At 39.8% G+C, this 24,436-nt stretch overlaps 1 protein-coding gene across 2 annotated transcripts in view; it reads right to left on the bottom strand.

The window, feature by feature from the left end:
* Window positions 1-23,761, bottom strand: part of KCNIP1 (potassium voltage-gated channel interacting protein 1) — a 398,129-nt gene extending 374,368 nt beyond the window's left edge. Inside the window, exon 1 of one of the 2 annotated variants that reach the window (XM_061456423.1) lies at window positions 23,618-23,761. In XM_061456423.1, coding sequence (XP_061312407.1) covers window positions 23,618-23,705 — 88 coding nt within the window. In that variant the 5' untranslated portion in view covers window positions 23,706-23,761. The remainder of the gene's footprint in view (window positions 1-23,617) is intronic. The other variant, XM_061456428.1, reaches the window with a different exon arrangement.
* Window positions 23,762-24,436: the final 675 nt, after the last annotated feature.

Here is a 24,436-nt window from a genome sequence, read left to right as displayed (position 1 = left end):
TTGATGCTTAGACTATAGTAATAGTGCTTGAGGTAACTGAAACATGGCAAGGAACGTAAGAAGAATGAAGACAGATTTTAGACCCTGATGAATACTTCAGTTGTGCAAGCCCTTCACATGTATATACAAATACTATTGTTTTTCTGAAACTATTAAAAGGGCACAGACTCTCAGGAGTACTTTTGCACCAAGATGCTAAAAAAGGCTTGGATGTGGTGATTCTCCTGTTGGAAACTCAAAGAGGACTAAAGCCCCAGCACTATTCTTAAGGGAACTAGGATTTCTCCTAGGAAAAAAAACCAACCAAACTCCACAGCTGCAAAAGGTTGTAAAACAGAGCCTATTCCATGAATGGGAAGCTATTTGTGTGTATGAGGTAGATTCAGCTTTCAGTAGATTTTATTAAGACCACCTTTCCCTAACTTAGGTGGGGTCACAACAATGGCAACTGAAGAGGAACCTGTGGGACAGTGATTTGCTAAGAAGCCACCTGTGAGTCACCAGTATGTTCTTCATATACATGAACAGAAGCAGGCACCTTCTGGTACCTCTGACAGTTCTGATTTCATTATCCTGCTATCTGGTGCTATTTTTATTACCTGATCCTCAAATCATCCACAGGGCAGTTTACATAGAGAGAAGACTCTGGTCCCTAGATCCCTCACTCATTGCATAAGCCCACTGTACATGACAACAAAATACCTTTCAATGGAGTAACTGGTACTCCCTCCTTTGTTTTGGAGGGGTTGGTGTGGAAGTTTTGTTGCTTGTTTGCTTTGGCTCTTTTTTAGTTATTGCTTATTTCAGTAAGGAAATAAGAAAAAAATCAATGTGGGGTCTCTAGACTGCTCCCTATTCAGACTCCACACAAAACAACTCAGATATTTTACCTCTGACAATTTCCATACTAGGAAAAAACCCTCAGCATTTAGGGTTAACTGTAAGACTCGAAATGTGCAAGCTTGCTTGAGGATAGAAAATATAGTAATACAGGGAAAATAGTTCTAAATATTGGAGGCAGTTATCTCTTATGAGAGAGCTGGAGTTGTTCAGTCTGGAGAAAAGGTGGCTCTGTGAAAGCCTTAGAGCAGCTCCAGTGCCTAAAGAGGCTGCAGGAAACCTGGAGAGGGGCTTTGGACAAGGGTCTGTAGGGACAGGACAAGGGGGAATGGCTTCAACCTGACAGAGGGGAGATGAGCTCTTAGGCAGAAGTTCTTCCCTGTGAGGGTGCTGAGGCACTGGCACAGGGTGCCCAGAGAAGCTGTGGCTGCCCCATCCCTGGCAGTGTTCAAGGCCAGGTTGGACACAGGGGCTTGGAGCAAGCTGCTCTAGTGGAAGGTGTCCCTGCCCATGGCAGGGATGAGCTTTAAGGTCCTTTCCAACCCAAACCAATCTGGGATTCTACTTCTTACTGCTTGTGATTCCAGGCAGATTTCCAGGAGGTCTCAGCAGGATAAGTAAGGTATTGTGCATTCAGCACCAAAAGCAAAGAGCGAACTTGAAAATACTTCAACTTCAGCATAAAGATAGCACAAGATTAATATTACAGACTGGGGGCAAGGGAGAGAGTTAATTGTAAGGTTCCATCTCTTCAGTAAAGCATTTCTACCACCCTTGGAGCAAGACAACCTGAATGAAATAAAGGCTCTTCAGTACAACCAAATTCAAACCCATTCTTCAATAAACTCTTTGAACGCCTTTAAATAACTTTGTTCCTATGCTTTAAAGTCTAATGAGACAGCACAATTTGTTGGAGAGGTGCCTCCAAAAACAACTGAACAAGAGAGGTTGATGTTTGATGCCCCATTGGTTTATAGCTTGCTAAAGCTCTGCAGAGGTTTTCTCTGCTGGAACATTTCAGGACATTTGGCATGCTTATTTGTAAGGTACATAGGAAGGAGAACTTTTGAGACTCCTTTTAATAAGCACGTGCCCCTAAGTCAATGGAGCTGTCAGCTGCAGCAGCCTGAAACCGCAGCACCAGAATTTAAGCCTAGTCTACAGAAGATAATTACAATCTCTTGGCTCATCAAATAGTTGCAATGAACAAATGTCTCCAAGTAATTATTCTTATGCTATACGGATTGGCAGAAAGACAATGAATGGACAGGCCTCATAACTGAATTACTCTCTGATGTGAGGGGAGGAAATCCCACAACCATGGCTGGATCTTGCATGCACAGAATAATGTGAAGCCTGCCCCTACTGCAGCCTATAGAATACACAGCTAAGATTACGCATACAGTGGGGGTAAATAAACTCTGTGGCCTGTTTAGAGTTTTGGCACCACAAGTTTTGTTTTTACTGCACTTTTTAAGAGTATATTAAACTTGCTACATAGAGATACTGTTGTGTGAGTAAAAGTCTGCTGCCTTTATTCACACGTACTGTTTTTTTCTTCTATGACCCTGAAGCCAGTGACAGAAGCAGAGGAACCAGCACTCTTTTATCCATGTCTGTCACTGTTTGGGAAATCAGAAAGTGGCAACTGCCAAACCTGTTTGCCTAACCAAAGGAGAATCCAGCTCCTGAAGCTGAGGGAACTGAGGTGATTCACTGCAGACACAGAGATCAGAGATCCCTCTTTCTTCTCCTCTGATCTTATTGCATCAAAAATTTTGCCTTGAACTTGGAATAAAAGAATAGCTAGCCCATTAAAGGAACACTTGCACAGTTGTTTTGGGGGCTTTGGGGCTTGTTTCTGTAAGCCTTCTACAAATGCACGTTTATCAGACTGTGACAAAAAAAAATATTAAGCCTCTATGAGAAATCCTCTGTGAAGCAATTCATTCCAAATACAGCACTGAGGCACCTGCACAAAGATATACATTGATAGCAGCAGTAAAACAGCTTTTAGAAGTTTTAATCTACCTTTCCACAGATGAAAAAATCGAAGTCTCTGTTGTTCCATTTATAGCTACTGATGTTCCTCTCTACAGCCACTGAAATGGTTCGTCATGCCTCACTTGTGAACAAGAAATAATTCATTGCTTTCTCAACCACTTTCAGTAGAGCAATGAAACAGCACCAATGAAGAGAACTCTTAAAGGTGTTTAAAATGGTACAATCCATCAAATCATCTGAACTCGAATTCCACATTATTTACTCTTCAAAAGTAGCATGTTAATGTGGAGATTCAACACACGACGAGCAAAGTCAAGTACACCACCACCCCTCAAGGAAAGAACTTGGGGTCCTTTGTGGTCAGGTAGAAACACTATCGATTGTTCAATTCTTGCCTAAAGAACTCCACACAAGGTAAAAGTTTAGACTGGAAGAATCAAGTTGTCGTAGCAGGACTGAGCTTATGGAGCTATGCTGCAGTGGCCTGCCTGCATCCATACAGCATTCCCAACTACCCAATAATCTTGCAGTGTATTTTGGGACAGATTAGCTGGCCTGAGAAAACAAGACAGAATTACCCAACCAAACGTGATGGTTCCTGGAAGCTTCTAGTCTATAAAGTTGTAACAGTGTGCACTTGGGAGTCTTTCCAGAGCAACAGAACACATTGCCAACATTGCTCACGTAAACACCCAGTGCAGGCTTAGGAACCCATTTATATGATGTGGCTTTATTCCCCTCAAAATGGGCACCCTAGGGGTCCCCATGCATTTTCTGCATAAACACAGTTCTTTAAGTGTGCCCCACTGTCTGTGCTTTAAACAAAGGACCTCTTGGCTTTGGTCTTAGGGTAGCACCATGTATTAGAAGATTGGGTCTGCCATTGGAGGTGAGGAAAGCGCATATGTGAGGCACGTACATAAACTGCCCAACGCTGTGGCTCAACCTGCAGTGTTCTGAACATCAGCTCAGGAAAAGCCGTCCCTTTTACAAGACAGCGATGAGAAATACCAGTGCTAACAGTGGTGTTACTGCTGATTTCAGTAGACTCAACGATTTAATTGACTCATGGATGACTCATTGACTCAGTGGCAGCTTCAGACCAGGGCTCTGAGTGACACTTCATTTTTACCATAGCTCAAGGAGACATTGGAAAAAGATGATGAAATTCCAGTCTTTGTCACGTCTACTTCCTAGAAGTAACATACTAAACTGGGTTCAGAAAACCACAAAACTGTTTAGTCTTTTTAATAGTTAAAATATCAGTTGCTTTTCCAGGGCATTTAAGTATGCAGCATATAGCTAGCAATAGGGAAATCTGCAAACAGAAGGGAGATTAGAAACGGATACAGATTACACTGAAGTGGTGAGACAGACCAAAGCTGAAAACAGGATTTAAGGCAGTGGCGTCAAGACACTGTTGGGATAATATCACACTATTAGTCTCATAAATGAGTCTTAATGAGAAGATAAAACCCAGATGCTTCACTGGTAAATACCACTGTAGGATAAATGAATTAATGTAAAGAGAGTTAGCAACATACTCGAGTTATGGATTGTGTTGAAAAAGCCAAAACATTATGAATTTGTTTCAGAATGACAGGTATTAAGATTGCTTAAAGTTACTGGAAAATCCTAAATATTTCAGTTAGTACTAAAGAACAGCTGAAATATATTTAATGTTGCAAACATACCTTATCCCGTGACAAAGCTGTGTTATTTTGTGGTGTTTTTTCCCCAAACACTCTCCACACAACACTGTGCCTAAGAATCAGCTGCTTTCAAAAGCATGAAAAGATTTCTCCTGGACTAAAGAGCACATGAGCACTGTAGAGGTTCTGGAAATCTTCAACAGAAACACAAGAAGCATAGTCCTGACCTTAAAGGTCACCTAACGCCTCACAACACCTAACAGTAACACATTCAGTCTTAGAAGGGGGCTCTCTCGTGGCTGAAAACGAGCACTGCACAAATCTGTCGAAGGAACCCAAAATACAAATAAGAAATAGAAGAGCCTTTTAAAAAGAAAAGAACAAAAAACATCACTTATCAAAAAACAAAACCACCCCCTCCCCCCCCAAAAAAAAAAGCAAACCGACCCCCCCTCCCCCATTATTGATATTTGTAGATGTGTGTTTTGGGAATGGACAATTTAGGAGAGTTTAAAGCATAGAATCACAGAACAGTTAGGACTGGAAAGGACCTTAAGATCATCTAGAAATCAGCAGGTCACTAGCTCTCTCTGCACAGGAGGATCCAAGTCTCAGACTGCCCTCTGGAAACATGTGGCTGTCAGCATGGGACACCAGCTCCATCCTTCTCAGTCCCTAGCCACTTCGAAAGACGGACGAGTCTTTTGAATGCATGAGGAGCTCCTGTAGTCTCACAGCCTCTTTAAAAGTTCAGCAAATGGATCAATACAGGAAGCCTGAACCCAGCTGGTAATTCACTGGAAAGCAGGATTTTTTTAAACTTATGAATAAAAGCCCGTAGTTGCTGATTTGGAACAAAATTAACAACATGCTTCTTCATTTATTTTATATTCTGAAAAGCAGCACTGTTTAGGTTCATGGTTGCACAGAATTTATCTACATGGAAAAGCAGCAAATCACCCACTCAGCTGATATTTAAAGTCTCTCAGACAGCGTTGAGAACAAGTATTTTATACAGTTATTAAACATCAAGACTCTACAGGAAAGTAGTTTATAAAAAAAATTAAATTTCAAGACTCAAACTGATGGATGACACTTCATGATCTCAAATCATAGCAACGTACAGGAATATACGTATGCATATTAAGATTAGAAGAATTATTTCTCAGAGGATAAAAATGAATTCAAAATGAGAAGAATCAACAGATAAAGTGTAATACTGTTGCCCGCCTTCTCAACTCAAACTAATTCCATGTCAAAAGCAGACACTGGCACCTAACTGCAGTAGTCAGAAAATACAAATTCAGAAATTAAGAATTTATCTGGCTGCAAAACATGAAGGTACAGCTGTAAAAATTAACAGATGCTTTTTCCAGCATTCAAGAGCTAAGTGACTAAAAGACACTATTAATTCCACGAGATCATTACTGCATCTCACTGTGGCTGAAACAATTCCATACAGGAGAGCACTTAGCCTTTAGCAGGCTACATCTGTTTCAGATTCCACAGTAGCTGGATATAGAAGCAGAATCGGTGCCCACCTAAGATGCTACTGCAGCAGGCTGTTGCTTCTCCCAAGTACTACCCAAGGGGGACTATATCCCAACACTATTTAGAAACAAGTTTGCAGCAGAATGAGAACAGCTCAAAAGCAGAACGATAGATTGACTGTGCTGAAAGTGGCACAGAGGAAATAACCCAAAACAAACAACAAAACCAAATTAAAACAAAACACTTCCCAACCTCAAGCAAACACAAAACACATCAACAAAATCAAAACCTCCTAAACCCAGCAACATAAGCCCACCAGGCACCTCACCAGATGCTCGAGATAATCACTGACACGCTGGGGACAAGGATAAAAATACAGAAGTAAGATGATCACTACTAAAATGACCAAAAAAACCAAACCACTCTGGAAATACAGTTCTGAGAGCTCAGACGTCACCAACAAAAGGAAAAACTATTTCCACCTCCCTCCTGGAATACTACCAATTTTTGTATGATACTAAGTATTAACACTTATTCTATAAAGATGTACAGAGCTTTCATGCTCCTGCTCCAAATTTCTGTCAATTTACTTCATCAAGTGTGAAAAAGAAGAGTCCCCAGCTCCATACACCTAATGAGAGTAATACAGTGCTAGATCTAGCTGTTAGCAGAGCAGGGTGACATGTTTAAATAGATTGTTTTAAAGTGGACTTTGAACAGCAGTTTCAACTATATGCTATTTCCTTAGTTTGATTATCAAGTGTCAGGTACAGGACCTTCAAAACAAAAAGTAGATAAAGCAGCACTGCATCTCCCATTTCCAACTCTCACACCAGGGATGTTTGCTAATGAAAGGGTAAGAAGGCATGGGGGTGTTTCTTTTGTTGTGGGGTTTTGCATGTTTGATTTCTGACAAAAGCTGACTAGCTGTGGAAGGATGGATTGGGTTTGGGTGGGCAGAGAATAGGGAAGAGGAAATCATTCCAGAATTGGCTCATCTCTCAAACAGTTGTACTTTTTTCATTACTTATTCTATTATCTTGCTCTTGCAGAAAGTTAGGTTGGTTAGCCTGTACATCCTTTTCCTCACACCATGTTGCAGACACAAAATTGCCCTTCCCAAATTCCCCCTGTGCTCAGAAATAAATTCCAGCAGCTAAAAGATTGCACAGATTTAGCCCTCAATAGGTATTTTCATCAGGCAATATGAATTCAATCATGTCTGACTTATCTAAACACTTTTTAGCCGTTATTCCCATCTGTGCTTCTCTCCTTGTGGCAATTAACTGTGTGAAGCAACAAGTCACACAAACTGGTGTTCGAAGGCTAAAAGAAGAATCAGTGGTTACTTCAGCCCAGAGCCACTCACGATTTTTGTCTGTTGTCTCTCTCATTTCCAGTGTATTTTTAGAATCTTTTATTGCCATCTCTTAAGTCCCTTGCCAGTTGTAATAACTCATTTTGCACCTTGACCTTTCTGCTCTTATCCCAACATGCTTCCACTATTTCATCTGTATTAGTCTCTTACATTGTTTATCTTCCTGTACAATCAGGATCATTGCCTGCCCTTTCCAGCAGGGACCAGCTTGCTTAATATTATCTTCTCAGTAGACTACATACCAGCTTCCCAAGCCTGCCAAATCTTATTTCTGAAGCCCATTATTCTCATACTGTTACTCCTCTCCTTTCTTCATGTGGGCTGAGAACCTTGTATTAAACAAATGCCTCCACCTAACACTGCCTCCCTCCCTCAGCACATCTAAAATCACATAGTTCTAAGAAAAAAAAAAAATATATATATATATATATAAAGTTTGGTTTATTAGCAAATTCTTTAACTTTACCTGTATCTAGTATTATCTGTTGTACCATAAAAATAAATTCATAACCTAACTGACATAAAGAGCTGTTTATTACCCTGCTTATGTTTCTGGCCTGTAAAACACTTGACATTTGATGAAGTCAAAACAGAAATCTCAAAATACAGCATGTATTTCAATGTGATCAGAGATCAGCAGATACGGCAGTGTGGTAAAACGAAATGTAAGGGCTGAACAACATGAACTGGGGTTTAGCAATCTTTATTGGGTTTGCAACGAGAAAAATAACAGCATCTTCAGCTGAAGACAGAGGACTATTCTGCTAACAGATCCAAGAGCCTCAGGATCCAGCTAGAGTGCAACTGAGACTGAAATTTTTGACTCCCTGTACTTGTAGTAAGAAATGTACTATTTAGGGTCTGAAAAAGGTAGGATAGTGTTTGAATATCGCCAGTGGCAATCCTTCAACGTAGCATATTTACACTGATTACTGTCCATCCACATCCACCTCTGCAGCCTCTCCACACCTCTCATCACACAATTGCAAATAAGGAAAAAGAACAACAGTTTTTGGCAGAAGTTACAAGTGGGCTGTAAAACACATCTGGTTTAAGTAACATTAATTTGCTCTCCAGCTCCATTAAAACTATGGACATGGTTGAAGAGATAAGCAGAATCAATGCTGAGTTTTTATCAGAGATTGAAGAGCATAGCCCGTGTTTCAATACTTCTTTTTAATCATGAAAATAGTGGGCTTTTCTTTCCTGTTTATATGCAGCTTTGGCAAAAATAAATGGGAGTCTCACCTTCTCCAGGCAGGAGGAACTATAGCAGAGGGCTATTCCCCCCCCACCTTCCCCCTTATTTTCTTCTGTCTGACCCAATTTATGTTTCACTTTTGTGGGGTTAATTTTTACATGGATTTCTTGTTCTGTTCTCCACGTTTACTCACTTCAGTGACATCCCTCCTGCACAACTGAATGCGTTTCAACTGAATACAAAGAAAATAGGTGAACAGAGTGTACACAAAAGAAAACCTGCCATGAGAGAAGTCTGTATTTCACGCGACCACTCACTGGGGAACTTAGTAGAAGTTGGTCATTCAACATTTAAAATTGTACCAAATCTCCTCCAGTTTTGTTTCTCTGATCTTTTATTCTTCATTAAAAAAAGACTTTAAGAAATAAGAGTCAACAAATCTGACTTGGAAAATGTTAGTCAGTTCAAACCCTATTGTATTGAATTCAGAGAATAAGAAAGGTTTACATCTGTATAGCTTTAAACCACATATTACCATCTTAAGAAGAAAAGACCCACTTCAATTCACTTTTGAACATTGCACTAGTGAAGCAGTCCTCTAACACCTTACTCAACAGGACCAAGTCAACCACGTATGTTGGACAGAAGCAATGGAGCCTCCTGCCTTATGATTAGCGTTATTCTGCTTTAGTACCTCTGGTCATTTTCCTTGCTCTCACCCCCCAGAAGAGAGAATAAACAACTACTGAACCTGCTCCATGTATGATGAGACTGATCAACCCAACCAATTAAAATGCACTTTTCACTGAAGCAGACTTGGATACTGATCATTTATCACTACTACTTCCACATTAAGTCTCAATTCCATTTCTAATCTTTTTTGTTTTACTGCTGTAGCATCATTTGAATCATGATATTGCTGTGTGAGTTTCAATTTTTAGTGTAATACATCTTCTGATAGGTACTTATAGAAAAAGATCACTGAAACAAAGAAAATCGTATGCAACACCATTAGGGCAAAGAACCAATATGCAACATAAAAAAAAACCAAACAGAAACCACCCCCAAACTTTGCTTTTTTAATCAAATAGCTGATATGCTTTATGTCTGGAACAAAAAGTTATGATCAACCTCTTCCTCCATAATACAAGCTATAATAATGTTTCCATTTTTTTATTTTTACATCCCATCATACTCAGATAAACCACATCCCGCTGCTCAGCTGCTCAAGAAATCAAAGCTACTGCTTTAATATTCTGTAACCTGTATTTCTTAAACAGTCAGACAACTACCACTTGATCATATGTATCGTGCTCTTGAGAATCAAGAGATCTCAGCCTCATAGTCAATGCCCATCTAATCCTGAGAAAGGAGTCAACGAGAACACTGTCAGGGCAGGCTGCTGAATCACACCCATCTCTGAAACAGGCCTTAAAATGCTCCAGCATGACAACAGGTTGAAAGTTATCTGTCCCAAAATACCTAAAAGCCTCATCACTGGAATACTCTGATGGCTGAGTCACTGCTAATTTGAGCTAACAATTTTCCCTGAGGGGACAGACAAAGTTTTCCCTTATTCCTACATGTGCAGTGTTTCCTTTGGTCCAGACCCTGGCATTCAACAGGCTGAACCCAATCAAAAGGTTAGCTTCTGGCATGGACTTTATACCCTACTGCCCCTATTTCTGCACAGAACCTCACCTCCCACCATAAGGTAGGTTAAAGAGGGAAGTAAAGACTTGCTGATCTCCTTCCCAATATGCATATACTGCCAACAATTCAACTATTTTAAATTAGTAGAAGACATTATTATTAATCAAATGGATGCCCAGAAAAAGGCAATCAGTCAGGTCCTGCTCAATACTGGAGCAGAGATTTCATTCAGGCACTAGTCAGCACCCTTCTCCAAAGGCTGTACCCAAGCAGAATGTTATGTTAGATAAATGCTCTAGAAGTTTATTCCCAAGTTTATTGAATTCATAAAAGTTTAAATTAGAGATAAGAAATGAGGCTTTGCCATTTCAAACTCCAGGATGAAGAATGCTGAAGAAGTTAAATTATTGTTTATGCTTTACCTGGAAGATATCAACCAAGACAACTGTGCAGACAGAGGACTTGAAACTGAGCATAGGTTTAAAGCTATTCTTTAGTTATGGCAGGGTCTTCTCCATTTAAATGTAGACACTAGCACCTACATCTTTCATTTCCCTACTGCCCCCCCTTCAATGTCTTCAAACTGGAATACCCATTTTAGAATTCTAGCTGCACAAACATCTCATGCAATAGTAACATTCATACTGAAAAGGAAAAACTTGAATATTGTGCAAGCTGAAAATCTCTGAGGATATGACACAGTATTTTCCCTGCAATATAACACTGCAGCAAACAGCATAGAAAAAGCATAAACATTTGTGATGCTTCTCTTGAAACCAGCACAGAAAAAAACAAAACCCAAACCCCTCCTTTTTGAAATTTCCTCCCATGCTATTGCTGCTCTCACCAGAAAAAAAATGCCAACTTCAATTCGTACACAGAAAGCAGAATGGAAAGTTTCTCATTACTGTGCTTCCATGCACAAAAGCCAGTCGATTTAAGCTGAAATAAATTTTTACACAAAGGACTTCAGAAGGAAGAGTAAAGGTACCTTGCTTGGTTTATAGTTCACTAGGGCTCCTAAGTCGCCTGGAAATTTGGATTAGTGTCCTATAGAAACTGCATTCCCTTCCTGAAAACACAGCAACAAACTTGCTTCCAGAGTATAAAATCCTACCTGCTTCACAGAATTTTATTTAGCATAGGCAGGTTTGTGGATGCTTTTTGTTCATTTTGGTGTTAAAACACACATAGGGGAGCCCTTTGATCTCTGTAATGCACTGTTTAATTTCAGAGTAGCACTGGAACAGGGAAAAGATGCATGCCAGTGAAGTTGCACCATCACAACTGCTTGCAGAACCTATTTCTTTGCCTGGCTTCTCTGAGCCTTTTCAAGCTTAAAGTCCTTCCTCCTCCTCAGTCCCTTATGCAACTTCATTCTTCACTTTCTAATACCGCAATGTCATTACAGCAGCATTACTGACAAGCATTACTCAGTGCTCTGTTGTTCAGAGCCCACATGACTTCCACTTCGGTTGGCTGGGATACCTATGCCAGTTTGCATACGGTTCCACTGGTAAGTAGAACAAAGCCAAGAAAGATGGCCAACAAGTGCATTTCTAGCCCTAGTTGATCTGCATCCTACTATTGTATTGTATTGTAATTGTGCTACATCATGAACTGGAAGAGGTTTGTGATACAAGATGGTCAAATCAACAGGTATAACAACAGCCTGTTGACAGCTTTATTCATGAGTATTAGATGCAAAAAACAGTGAGAATGCCCAGAGATGTTGCTGTGGATAAGTGGAAGAATCTCTGCAATGCAGGGTTTGCAGATAGCATTTTCTTGGTAAATTAAAGGGACTTGTGCACAATCTTTTTTAAACAAGTTTTGCATGAAAGACATAGGGAAAGACCATTATCTCTTTCCCAGTGAGTCCTAACGAAAGGGCAATGTCCCTTGGCACGAGAAGCAGTCAGGAGCAGTCAGAGCCTCTCATGTCTCGGTTCTACTCTTTTGTTGTGTCAGCAGCACACCCTGCTGCAAGACACCATTGTTTTCAGGCTTTTCTTCAGCTGGAGAATATTCGTGGCTGCTGCGTAGCATTTACATCCTCTCCTCCGGTAATCTGATGCCAGAAGGTATGTCCTTTGTGCAACCCCTAATGGCTCAGGGAAAGGAGGATAAAGAGAGAACTGGGTGCACAGCACACTGACCTTTTAAAAGAGATTTTCACCAGCTCTTACCAAATCTGTGTTTATTTTACTATAACTCCTTCTCGAATATCAAAAAGACAGTAGCTTCTAATGCTGCTTCTAATTGCAAATACACCCATGTTCTTGGCTCCTAGTCAGACAGCAGCTTCAGCTTGAGAAATTCAGATTATACAGCCAAGGTTACATTTTGATATCTATTTTGTTGAAGGTACAATATTAAAACCAGATTGTTTTTCAAACCTTGTTTAGCTACTTGGGCAAGTCAATGGGAATTGTTTTAAGAGGTTGAAGGCTGCTAACCAAAGCCAACATTTGTGAAGCAGAAAGCATTTTTTACTGGAGTCAATTATATTAGTGCAGTAATGGAATTCAATTTAGCTGAATTCTCCGCATTTACAGCCCTGTATTAATGCCAAACACTATGAAATAAAAGGACTTATGAGAAGGTGTTTTAGAGCCACACATACAGTTTTCTAGTTTCTGAGCACAAGTCCATATACTTTTTTCAGTTGTTTATACTCATGGCATTGAGTTGAGAATTTGGGGCCCAGGATCTGAGGCCATGGACAGCTGCTTCCCTTTGTCCTCTCACAAACAACTACTGCAAGACAACTCAGATTTTGCTTCTTGGTTTGCACAACACAAAGCATTCATATGGCAACGTCAACAAGTTCCATTCTAGAGAGGAATGGATCAGCTTGCAAGTGCTATTTGTGTATACACTACTTATAGTTTAGTTTGTTTTGATTTTATCTCCCTAACAACTACTCAGTGCTTTATATATGCACTAATACTATACACAGGTATTTGTTGCCAAGAGGTTATTGTCAACAGTTGTCATAAAGAGCTTCCTAATGTAATACATATTTAACTTGCTTAGAAATACCTTTTAATAAAGTAAGAGGGGATGAAAAAAACAGGCTATGCTATAGCACTACTGCAGCCTTACAAAGGGCTATCAATGGGAATAGACAAAACCCTGTCTGCAGAGATGTATACAGACAAAAGCAAGAAAGCCCATGGGGAACTGGGTAAAACTGTCTCAAAGTTCCAGATGTTAGTTCCAGTCCCATTTGGTAAAGAAAAGGTTAATAATTAAGCTGACAATACAAATACTTACAGAAATGAAATCATCAATAAGCAGAAAACCAGAACAACATCACACAAACTCCTTTAGAAATTCACTTTCTACTGGTTTTCTGCTTCACAAGTGACTTCCAAATCAGGTTAAAGGAGTGAACAGCTGGTTTGATGCAAAAAAGTAACTGAACCCCTCCAGTAGTTCAGTATGCATACATGGTGCTTATTTACTCAAGTTTTACATAGCTAATGCCTTGTGATGGAGTTACAAAGTGCAATAAAGACACAAGCACCCAGTCTGTCTTAAACCAAGGGATGCTCTATCATCAAGATAGTGTCAGATTGGATCCTTGGAAAGCAACTGCTTTTAGATAAGATACAGCATTCTGGAAACAGATGTTACAGTTGAAGTGATGGACTTAAGTCTTCATTTCCCAGTCCTCCAACTTGTCAAAAACCACCCCAGACTGGTAAAAGTAATCTTAGCTCTGGGCTCCTTTTTTCTTGCTTTAATAAATTTTATTTGCATACTATAGATCGTCAATTATGTTTGTCTAATACTGCCATTTCTTCCTCTTATAAACACAAATGCACAGCTTGTTTATCACAGCTGCCTTCACAAGACAGTCTGTGGTCTTAACGTTTTACCTCCCCATGAAATACTGCACATAGGTTCAGCTTCTAACAGTGGTTTTGCAGACGTTCACAATGCAAATGTTCCCCCTGTTTTTCTATGTGTAAAAAGACAGAAACCTCACAATAAGCAGAATTATTTCTAAGATGAACACAGGGCACAGCATGAGGTATTACCCCATAAATTCAAGTGCCAGCCCTTGATGCAAACCACACTTCTTTCAGCTTCTGAAGGAGTGATTAGCATCACTAAAATTGCATGAGTGAGACCTTTTAAAAACTGAAAGGACCCTGGTTATCACAGCTCACCATGATGCCAGTAACAATCACAGCAGCATCCTGAGGTACCACATCTGCAGCATGGGTTACGTTTAAAGGCTTTTATTCACTGAATCTCAAATTGCTTCTTATGAAACAAGTGATAAAATTCCTTTCAGGGCATCAACATCAACACAGAATTCAACAACTGGGGGGCTTTGAACATGTTTGCAAGCTAACTCAAAAACTCCCTGACCACTACGAGTTTCTTTAAAACACATGAGCTAAAGAACTGCTACTCCCCATTTACACAGAACGTGACAGATATAAGATCAAAAAAAGAAAAGAAAAAAAGAATTAAAACCATCACAGCAAACAGATGTTAAGCAGGAAATTGAGAAGCCTACCTTACTTTCATGCCTTTTTCAGCTTCAAGCTTACTTAGCTCTCCCCTAATTTTACATTTGGAAACATAATTTTCATTTCTGTTGGCCTCCTCTTAGACTGAATCCAGATGGTTCTTATGCAATTTTTATAAACAGTCAGCTGCAGTTTTACTACTTCAAGGTGGTGTGACAAGAGCCATATTTTAGATGATTTATTAGACTAAGCATTTTGATGTAGAGCATCTCATGCTTATTCCTCTAAAGTAATGTGTTTATCTCTACCAAAGATAAATGATAAAAATCTCTCACACTTTTTATTCCCTGCTTTACTCCAGGAACTCCCTGCAACTGTTGGAATGTTGATGGACTACCAGAAGGCTGCTGCTGCTGCTGACACTCATCACTAGCTGTACTATGCAGTAGTAATAATGCTTTTTCATGGGTAACCATGAGGACTTGTGAATGTAAAAGGCAAAAACTAGACTGCTCCTTTCTAAGAATTGCTATGTATAATTTCCCTATTCTTTGAAAGATGGATGATGAAGTTTATCATTTACTCTGTTTATTATCACTAAACGGAGACTTAAATTGCTAAGTATCAGCAATTCATGTTTATGAATAGTTATGTTAAAGTGGGCATATTTCAACAGATAACCTATTCATACCTCAAGATTTTAATCTGCTCATTTTTATCCTCCAGTCCCCCACACCACACGGTAACAACGGGAATGAAGAGAATGCATATTTATTGCTTAACTAAACACAATGCTTACAAGGTTTCCCTGCACTTCCCTAGGGGACATTTGATTGATACCAGAAGCAAGATGACAAGGCCCTCACAGTCCTCCCTTCTGAGCAGCACTAGCACTGCACAAAAATCATGAAAATTGCTATTTGTGAACTACTGTGAAGAGTTCATATTACGAGCACTTATTTCACTGGAATATCCCCCCTTCCAACATCACCAACCACCATCATCTTTCCATACAAACATACAAAACCATTCTAGAGAGAGAATGATATTCCCCATAGTGTGATTTCCCCAGGGACCTGTTATTAATTTCATTTGAAGCCAATACACACTTCTAATTCAGACTGGATAATGTATGTGATCCTATGGTGAATTATTGTCTTAATCCCAAAGCAGTATGCAGCACATTTCGATAATAAAGTGCACAGATAAGACAATCCGTAAATCAATGGCATTTATACCAAAGCTATGAGGGTATACACCAAAAAAACCCAGACCATGTCATCCTCAGCAGCCAATTCAAAGACATTTTTTAAACTGCATTTGCTTGTTGGAGACCAACACCTTTATTACAAGTGAGAAAACATTACAGAACTATTTCAGTAAGGCAAAATATTGCATTACTCACATTGCTTTCAGATGGGGTTCTACACAGTTAAAAGTGGATCCACAGAGACAGGTGAGCAGTACACTTCTCTTGATCCTTACCTTTAAGTCCACCTCTGAAAGCCTCTCTGTCCCCAGGGGATATTCTAAAATATCAGAGGCCCATAATGAAAAGGTAAATGGCCCAGCCTCCTTAGTTGCAAGAGGGGCAGAGAAGGGCAGAGCAGTTCCACATAGCCAGTGCATCAATCACACATGCCTTCCAGATCTGCAACACTGCTATAAAACCACCTCTATAAACTGGAGCAGCTTCAGCAGAACACCTCCACCCAAACCCCTGAAGCATGGTCACCCCTCCCTGACCTGATTCTGTAGATTACCTTGGCTGTTGAGGTGGGTAAAACTTTCTGGAATTCAGATATGAAATAGGGCACCAAAAATCCTTGTTTGAAGTTCCTCACATTTATGTATTCATAGCTAGAAGATGAAGGAAGCAGCCAAGAGTTTCAGAGCCTCAAAACCAGTTACTTTTCTATGTAGACTTAGCCTTCTACATGCTTCATGGCACAAGTGAGGAAAGAAGTTGGTTGCTGTTCATCAAGTCAAACACACTGTATTCCCTTCAGAATGGATGTATTCATTCATTATATCTTCCATTACCCAGTTTAAACATGACTCTTGCCAAAATCATCCAGAAACAAACATCTGATCTTTTAGCTGAAGAATTTACAAGTGGCAAAACACCAACATATCTTGCAAAATAAATTAAAAAAAAAAAAAAGCACCAGAAAAATGTCATGCCACTATTGCACATTTATAAGACAGATTTACCTGAAAGTTGAAGTTGTCATTCAAAATTTCAAAGGCAGGCATGTTAAACTCTTCTTCTTTATTAGAGTTTTAAAGTTTCAGATTGCAACAGATTAAAACTACATTATCTTTTGCTAGATGCAATTATGTAAATTATATAACAAGGTTTTATTTTTACACTCTCAAAACTCTATTTTGGCTTCACATGATGAGCACCTAATCAGACCTGTGGTAACAATCTCACTCTGTAATGTAAGGCTACTGCAGCAAGTCTCCCATTTGTAAAGGAAGCATTAATCACTCTTATTTGTAAACCTCAGACTACTTTACTTCCAGTTACCAGCATTAAATGTACTCTACCCTTGCACCCCACAAACCAGATGTTGTGAAACAGTCATTACAAAGAATGAAATTGGAAGTTAAAGCCAGCTGAGAAGTTAAAGTCAAATTGCATATACATGCTATTGGGTTTTACTAAAGCTGTGCAAATGTGGAAGAAGTTGAGCATGAATATTCATTCCAATTACACACAAGCTTTAGTGCTGCTATAGGTAAAACCTTCCCATGCCTGCTTTCCATTACATTTTGATTTATGAGCTTTACTAATCATTGTAGAACAACAACAACAGCAAAGTTCAAGAACAAGATCCCCTAAAATACCATCAAAAAGGAGAGTGAGGACAGAATTTCATTTACATCCCTAACAGTGGATTCCTGCTCAGGAAACCAGTTAGCTTTACTGACATGGAGTAGAAACACTCCTGTATGTTTAGCTGCTAGCACCAAGGTGATCATGGTTTGAAAACACTCTACGGTCAAGCAATAATTCACAAAAATACATACAGAATGTAGCCCAAAATAGAGCTGACTTGCAGCTCAAGACTTGTTTCTGAGCATGGAAAACACAGATAAGTGTTGCTTTGTTGTCACCCTTTAGTGTTATGATACTGGAAATAAAATTACATCTCAAAATTACACTTCATGTGCTAATTTAAACTAATTTAGGATGATTTAATGAATGCTACTATCCACTTATGTTGAGCCATCTTCAAAAGTTATCACTTTACACTTAAATCCATTCATCAGATAGTTAGTAATAGGGTCCATTAGGTCAAAATATGCTGTGGGTTGTTCATTTGGCACCATTTTATATGACAAAATCTAAGTGGCAAATTAGCATCTCAACATAGCTACAACATAGGTGGAAATGCCTTAGTCACCGGCCAGCAGCGTATCTCTGGTTAGCCCACTAGTTATGAAAAGAAAAATTAAAAAAAAACACCAAACCCAACCAAAGCCAGCCCCCACATGATTCCAAATTTTTCCTATGATATAGGATCTACCATGATTTATTGCTTTTTTTAAATTTTTTTTTAATGAGGGAATCTGAAAATTAAACCATCAGTTATGCAAAAAAAATAAAAAATCAATACATATTTCTCTAGAGAAACTGCCTATTACCGTAGTCCTGAATACAGACCTGGACAGTTAAACTAACATGTCTTGTTTTTCAGACATATTCAGAGTAGAAATCTCACAGTTGTCATACCCAATATTCAGAGAAGCACCCAGTTTACCTGCTGATATGATACAAGATTCTGCAGTATTCTGGGCTATCAGAACACAAATGCTTATCGGAGAACATGATTTAAAAAAAAATACCCACCAAAAAAAAAATTAAAAAATAAAAAATCACCCAACAAAAGCCCAGCCCTTTCTGAACAGTTTCAAAAAGGATAAGAGAACATTTTCTTCTTCTATAAGTAAAATTACTTCTCTTTTGGGGCTACCCCATTGCAAACAATTGAGTTCTTAACTTTCTAGCACTCATGCACCCTTATGTTTGCAGAGGTAATAGTTTCTAGAAGCAGAGGTTTATAGAGTTTTGAAAGGAAGACTATTGCATTACCGCTTCCTCTCACTCTCAGTTCTCAAAATTCATCTTGTTCCTGACAAAAGACACAAGTGGAATGCATGTACATATATTCAGATTACTCAAATAGTGTAGCTTTTTGATTTATCTGCAATTCCTTTTTCAGAGACATACAAATGTGTACCATGCCAAGCAGAGGTGTATGTTGCTTGGGGGGTCAAAGATTCAAAAGCATGGACTAAAAATAACTAGGTATGCTGAGTTTTAAAAGCAGCAAAACAAAACTCACAGACACCTCACACAATGACGTTGCAGAGCTTCACTGGGTACAATTCAGATCAGGTACTGAACTGTGAAGCTTCATTAGCTGTGGACTATTCTCCAAGATGCACAGTGAAGACAAGTGGCAGCCCCTCTCTAAACGGGACTTTGCACAGCATTTTGTGCACAGAAAGTCTCGCTTACTTTTCAGGACCATTCGAGAAACATGGACAAGCTCTAACCCTACTCTGTAAAAGCATGTTATTCACTTGGTTTCAGTAACCACTTGCCTTATTAAAAACAGTTAAAACACTCAGAAAAGTTTTATAAAGAGAGGGCATAAAAGTGCTACTACAGGAGCCCTCTGAATCAGAGCTTCTCTAAATTTGAAGTCAGTAGCCAGAATTCAAGGAGTGAAGGTGTGCTACATAGCAGCAGGAGAATCAAATATTTTTCCATGTCACACAGGTGCAGGATCCCTGACATCACCTGCACAACTGCAATGAGACTGTGTCTAAATCCTCAGAGCATTTAGCAACATTTACCCTACCTTTGCATTTTCAGAGGTTGAAGTCATGAAGACAAACCTAACGCAGTGCCAGAATGCTCCAAAGGAACAAGATTAACTTCCACTGAGAGGAGACAAGGCCTGTGTATGACTAAAAGAGACCATGCACTTTCCTTACCATCTCGCATAACATCTCAGAAGACTAGCTGCAATTTGGATTCACAAAGCAGCAGCAAAACACATCACATGGCTGTGAAACACTCCGAATACTTTTCTTTCATGGTGAGAGAAGCTGTGGGCAGAGCAAGATGTTTGAAGACTTTATCACTGCAGTTGAACAGATAATTAGGCAATTAAAACTATGAAAAGTGGACAAATTACCAGTTCCAGATGAATTACGCTGCAGAACAGAGATGGGAGAAGCAATAAAATAGAAATGAGACCCTTTGGCAAGCATTTTAATAGCACAAATAAAAGAGGGGCAGCTCTGGAACAAAGGTGAAAGGGCAGTTAATTTGCAGAAACTTATCTATTTTTGCAAAGGAACATTTTGAAAGAGTTGGTCCCTAAAATTATCTTGCTTTTCTTGCGTTGATAATTAGAATACATTAATAGAAATCCAAAAGATCTCATTCCAGCTTAATTTCTGGTCACTCAGCAAGGCCTTCCTATACTAGGTTTTTAATGACATTAGCAATATCTTCACACTCACACAGAGGCTTGTGATTTAATCATTCTGCTCAATAGGAAGCCCCAAACAAATTCATTCTTACCACCCCTACTTGCTCTGAGGGCATGGAGGATGAACCACTATTTCACATACCACAAAAGTGATGTGAAAACATCTAAATCTCACACACACATATTTGAGGCAACTCTGGTGAAACTGCTGTTGCTCACACACTGTCCATCACCACCGTAACTCCTCCCCTGCATGTGCTGGACCCCCATGTAAGCCCAGAAGGAGAATAAGGGTGTCATTCTGCTCCCAAAAGCATGCTTCTCCAGACATGTTTTCTTTAAGGCATACATCCAACTGCACAAAGCTCTTTGTGGAAGAGGCCTTTCACAGAGCAGCAGAGACTTCTGCTCTGTTAGGTTTTCCAAAGAGCGGACTAAGACACAAGATGGCAAAATTCACTAGTTCAGGTCTGCAGAGGTACCAGCTATGAGCTTCCTGGCTCACAACCTCCTAGATTTGCTACAGATTTAAATCAGGATATACAGAACAGGCTGGTGAGCACACAGTGGTATTAAGTGTGCCCATTCCCTTCCTGCCAACTGCAGGGAGAGCCTGCGGCCCCATTGCACCCTGATGCAGAAGAAAGGACTTTCTAGGTGCAGCTCAGACAGTCTCATTGTTATTTTAAATAATCAAGGTGAAAGAAAAAATGTTATCAACACAAGCAGAAGTCATAGTGCATAGCTAAGGATTACACCACATTGAACTGTGGAGTATCTCTCACTGCAATAACCCTCAGAGAGGTAGAAGCATAAGAAGAGAATTAATCTTGTGTCTCACAAACAATTCCCCTTGTAAAAAGTGTTTAAAGAAAATAAATAAAATGAAAAAGTATGAAGGAAATGAGGCAAGAGTGGGATAAAGAACACAAGGGATATTGCTTGAGTATTCAAAGGTATGTATATGGTGTACGTTAAAACCCGGTCACTAATAGCTATATACAACAGTTTATTTCTTGGCTTTACATGCAGAAGTTTTATTAAAAGAAATAATAACCCACAAGCTCAGAGATAAATGCACAAATGAACACTTTTTATCTTTTAATTCAACACTTCTGAGCAAGTTTTCTAATAATTTTCTTTCTAGTCATGAGTTTCATAGGTAATGATATGAAAACATTTAATTATAACAGGTCTTTGATACCTATGCAACAAACTCATTCACATGGTTTATTTCTTCCTGAATCTGGTTCTTCCAGTTCAAAACACAAGCAGCTAAGTAGAGAAAAAAGTTTAGAGTTTTGAATTCTTTGAATCATAGGAAACCACTCTTATCTAATCCAAGCAGCTTGAAACAAGGTATCGCCATTAGAAAGATGTGGGTCTGACTGTATGATACCAATGCATGGGCTGCAAAGACAATGGCAGTACAGTGCTGGCAACTTCCAGAAAAAAAGGGAAGTGGTGGGGGGAGCAAGTCTTGGACATTTTCTACTCTTAATTCCAGCTCTCCACACAATGCTGTTCTACTGTCAGACTCAAATGTTGACATATCCCTTTGCCAGAGCAAGGCAAACAGAAGATGAACAGGGGCTGCTTGAAAACTCGCATTAGAGGAACTGCGCTAGACAAGCACATGGGAAAACACCACCAGAACTCACATTGCGCATTGTCTTAAAGGGGGTTCAAGCAAACAGCACAAAGTTTACTGTCAATCACTGGTGAATCTAACAGTCTACACCCTATATTCCATTATCTCCTGAAAAAAATACAAATATACCATACTGACATGCTGTAGAGGATGATGTCCCGCAGACAACATCCTACAACTACTTTCTTTTCTGTATCATGATAATAAACAATTTTTCTCACTATATTTACTTCTATGGATTTCTCCTTTGTTTTCAGTATTAAAGAGACAACTTGTCATTAACCATGAATTATAACCAACACGTAACAGCTCTTTTCTATGACAGCCTGTTACGGTTTTTAATCTTTCTTCTGCTGGTGTTTGACAGCCCACGGATGATGGGGGCGGGGGAGTGGAAGAATAAGTACAAGAAGATGTAATTTTAAACCAACAACCTTGGTTTTAAAAACAACAAACCTGTCCAGTATTCTTCATAGGAAGGATATATGTTCTCGTTCAGCAGACTTCTTTTTGAAAGCTAGTGAGGGCATGATGAGAAAACCGTCTTAGAATTATATTTCTTTTCTAGAGAGAGAGATTGAATAAGTTCCCCCCAGTTTCTACTAAAGGAAGCTGTACTTAACAGTTCTTGGCACTTCCACATTTACTATTTTAGAAGTCACCTCAGCCTGCCTTAGTTTATCCTAGGAAACAACTTAAACATTAAAATTCATGCAGGAGCATATGTGCTCCAGACAGCCAACACAGCCACACACCTCCGAGAATTCTAAACTTATCTTACTCCTTGACAAATACATTAAAAAAAGCTTCAGACTTTGCATTTAAAAATTCACCATAACAGAGACTCTTCAGCCTACACAATCTTCCCACTAATAATTTAGTCTGAACTGTATTATCAATTCCAAAAGACACATCCCGTCCACCCAAACACGCACAAAACCTGGAGAACTCTGACCCTCAGCTAAACACTGTCCATATTTCAAAAAGCAAACAGCAGTCAAGCATACCATTGTTTGCTATTGTCAGGAGTTCTCAAACAGGTCACCAATACTCATTTAATCAGCTTCCATAGGTGCTGCTAAGATGTATCACTATGAAAGGCACGGCCAACAAAAATAACAACAATTTACCTCAGTGCACCATCGCAGGAACTACTAGATTCACAAAGACAACTAGAGGATTTATTTTGCTTATTTTGCTTATTGTTTCATTTTAGTGAAGAGTACAGCATAACTAACTTAGTTACTGTTCCTCCTGCACATGGGAAGGCACGCAGGGCATAGCTGACAAGCAAAACTTAGATATACAAAAGGTACCCACATGCACGCGATAAGCAGCGACCTAGATTTTGAACCAAGGTACACACATGCTTCAAACAAGTAGAAGTGCTAAACTAGAAAATAACACAGAAGCACCGATTACTGGCAGTTACAAAATCTAAATTTTTGGAGCTTCACATCAGTTGCTTTCCGAAACACCTCTCCAACACACTGAAATAGCCTGCTACAGTTGCGAGCTGTGGCAGGCTGACAATACAGGTTACACACTACACAAGTTAAAAACAATTACATAAGGCTCCAATCTTCCCCGCACATAGCAACTTCTTTCAGAGCAGCCAATTCCCCGAATTAAAACAGAACACCTCTGAAGAGACAATTATGAACTCTAACGCAAGCCTCCTTAAAGGGTACAAAGCTACCCCCACAAAGCCAACAGCACAAAAGAACAACGTGAACTTAACCTTGGCTGAGAGTGCCTGTGATGAGCTTGAAAATAGTCTGAGCAAATTTGACAATCCCATGCTTGCATCTCTTTGAACAGCCACTCATGGTTCAAGCGTGCAGAAAAGCTCTTCGCTGTCACAAAGTCCAGGAATAACAAGAAACAACAACAACAAAAAAAGGGAGTCCTTTTCGAAGTTGCAGTGACAGTCTGTGCAACGGGCAAAACTCCGCTCTCACACACGGAGCCTCTGCACCGAGGTTTGCCTCTCTGGAGCTACTACGAAAGGTTGCAGTGGAGAAATGTGCATCCCCTCATCGTTAAAGGCACGGCTCTCCCGTGGAGCCTCCCGGCTGCTATTGCACGCACTGGCCGCGATGCCCTGATGGAAGTTGCTAAGCGCAGGCAGCACCTCAGCCAGGCAGGGGAGGAGGGGTTTGATTCACGCGGCTTTGCGGGCTGCCAGCAGGGCACTGCTAATGCAGCACTTACCGCTGGAGTGTCGGGGTGGTGACTGCTGCAAACAAAAGAAGCCGCTGTTCGAAGACCCTTTTCTTGGTGCTCTTTTTCCAACTGATTTCAATGAACTTGCCAGCTTTACTCTCCTAACACTGTAATCGCACTTTGCATGTGGAAGGCTGCAGAGTGTTCCTTCACAAAACCTGCTGGAAGTGGGAAAGCAAAGCTGTGCCCAGAAAAAGTCTTTTTTCTTTTCATTTTATCACAGCTTAGGTGCTGCTCAGCTGTTGATCTGCTGGATGCTCAGGGATGTGCCAGCCGGCCTCCAGGCACCCGCGGGGCTGGTGTTCACAGCTCTGTGCAGTGCAGGGCTACTACA

The sequence above is a fragment of the Pezoporus flaviventris genome, unplaced genomic scaffold, assembly GCF_033815535.1.
Source record: "Pezoporus flaviventris isolate CSIRO_AGI_PZ_B2104156 unplaced genomic scaffold, CSIRO_AGI_Pfla_v1 ptg000023l, whole genome shotgun sequence".
Classification (NCBI taxonomy): Eukaryota; Metazoa; Chordata; class Aves; order Psittaciformes; family Psittacidae; genus Pezoporus; species Pezoporus flaviventris.
Note: the sequence above shows the minus strand (reverse complement) of the source record. Positions and strands in the feature narration are given on the sequence as shown.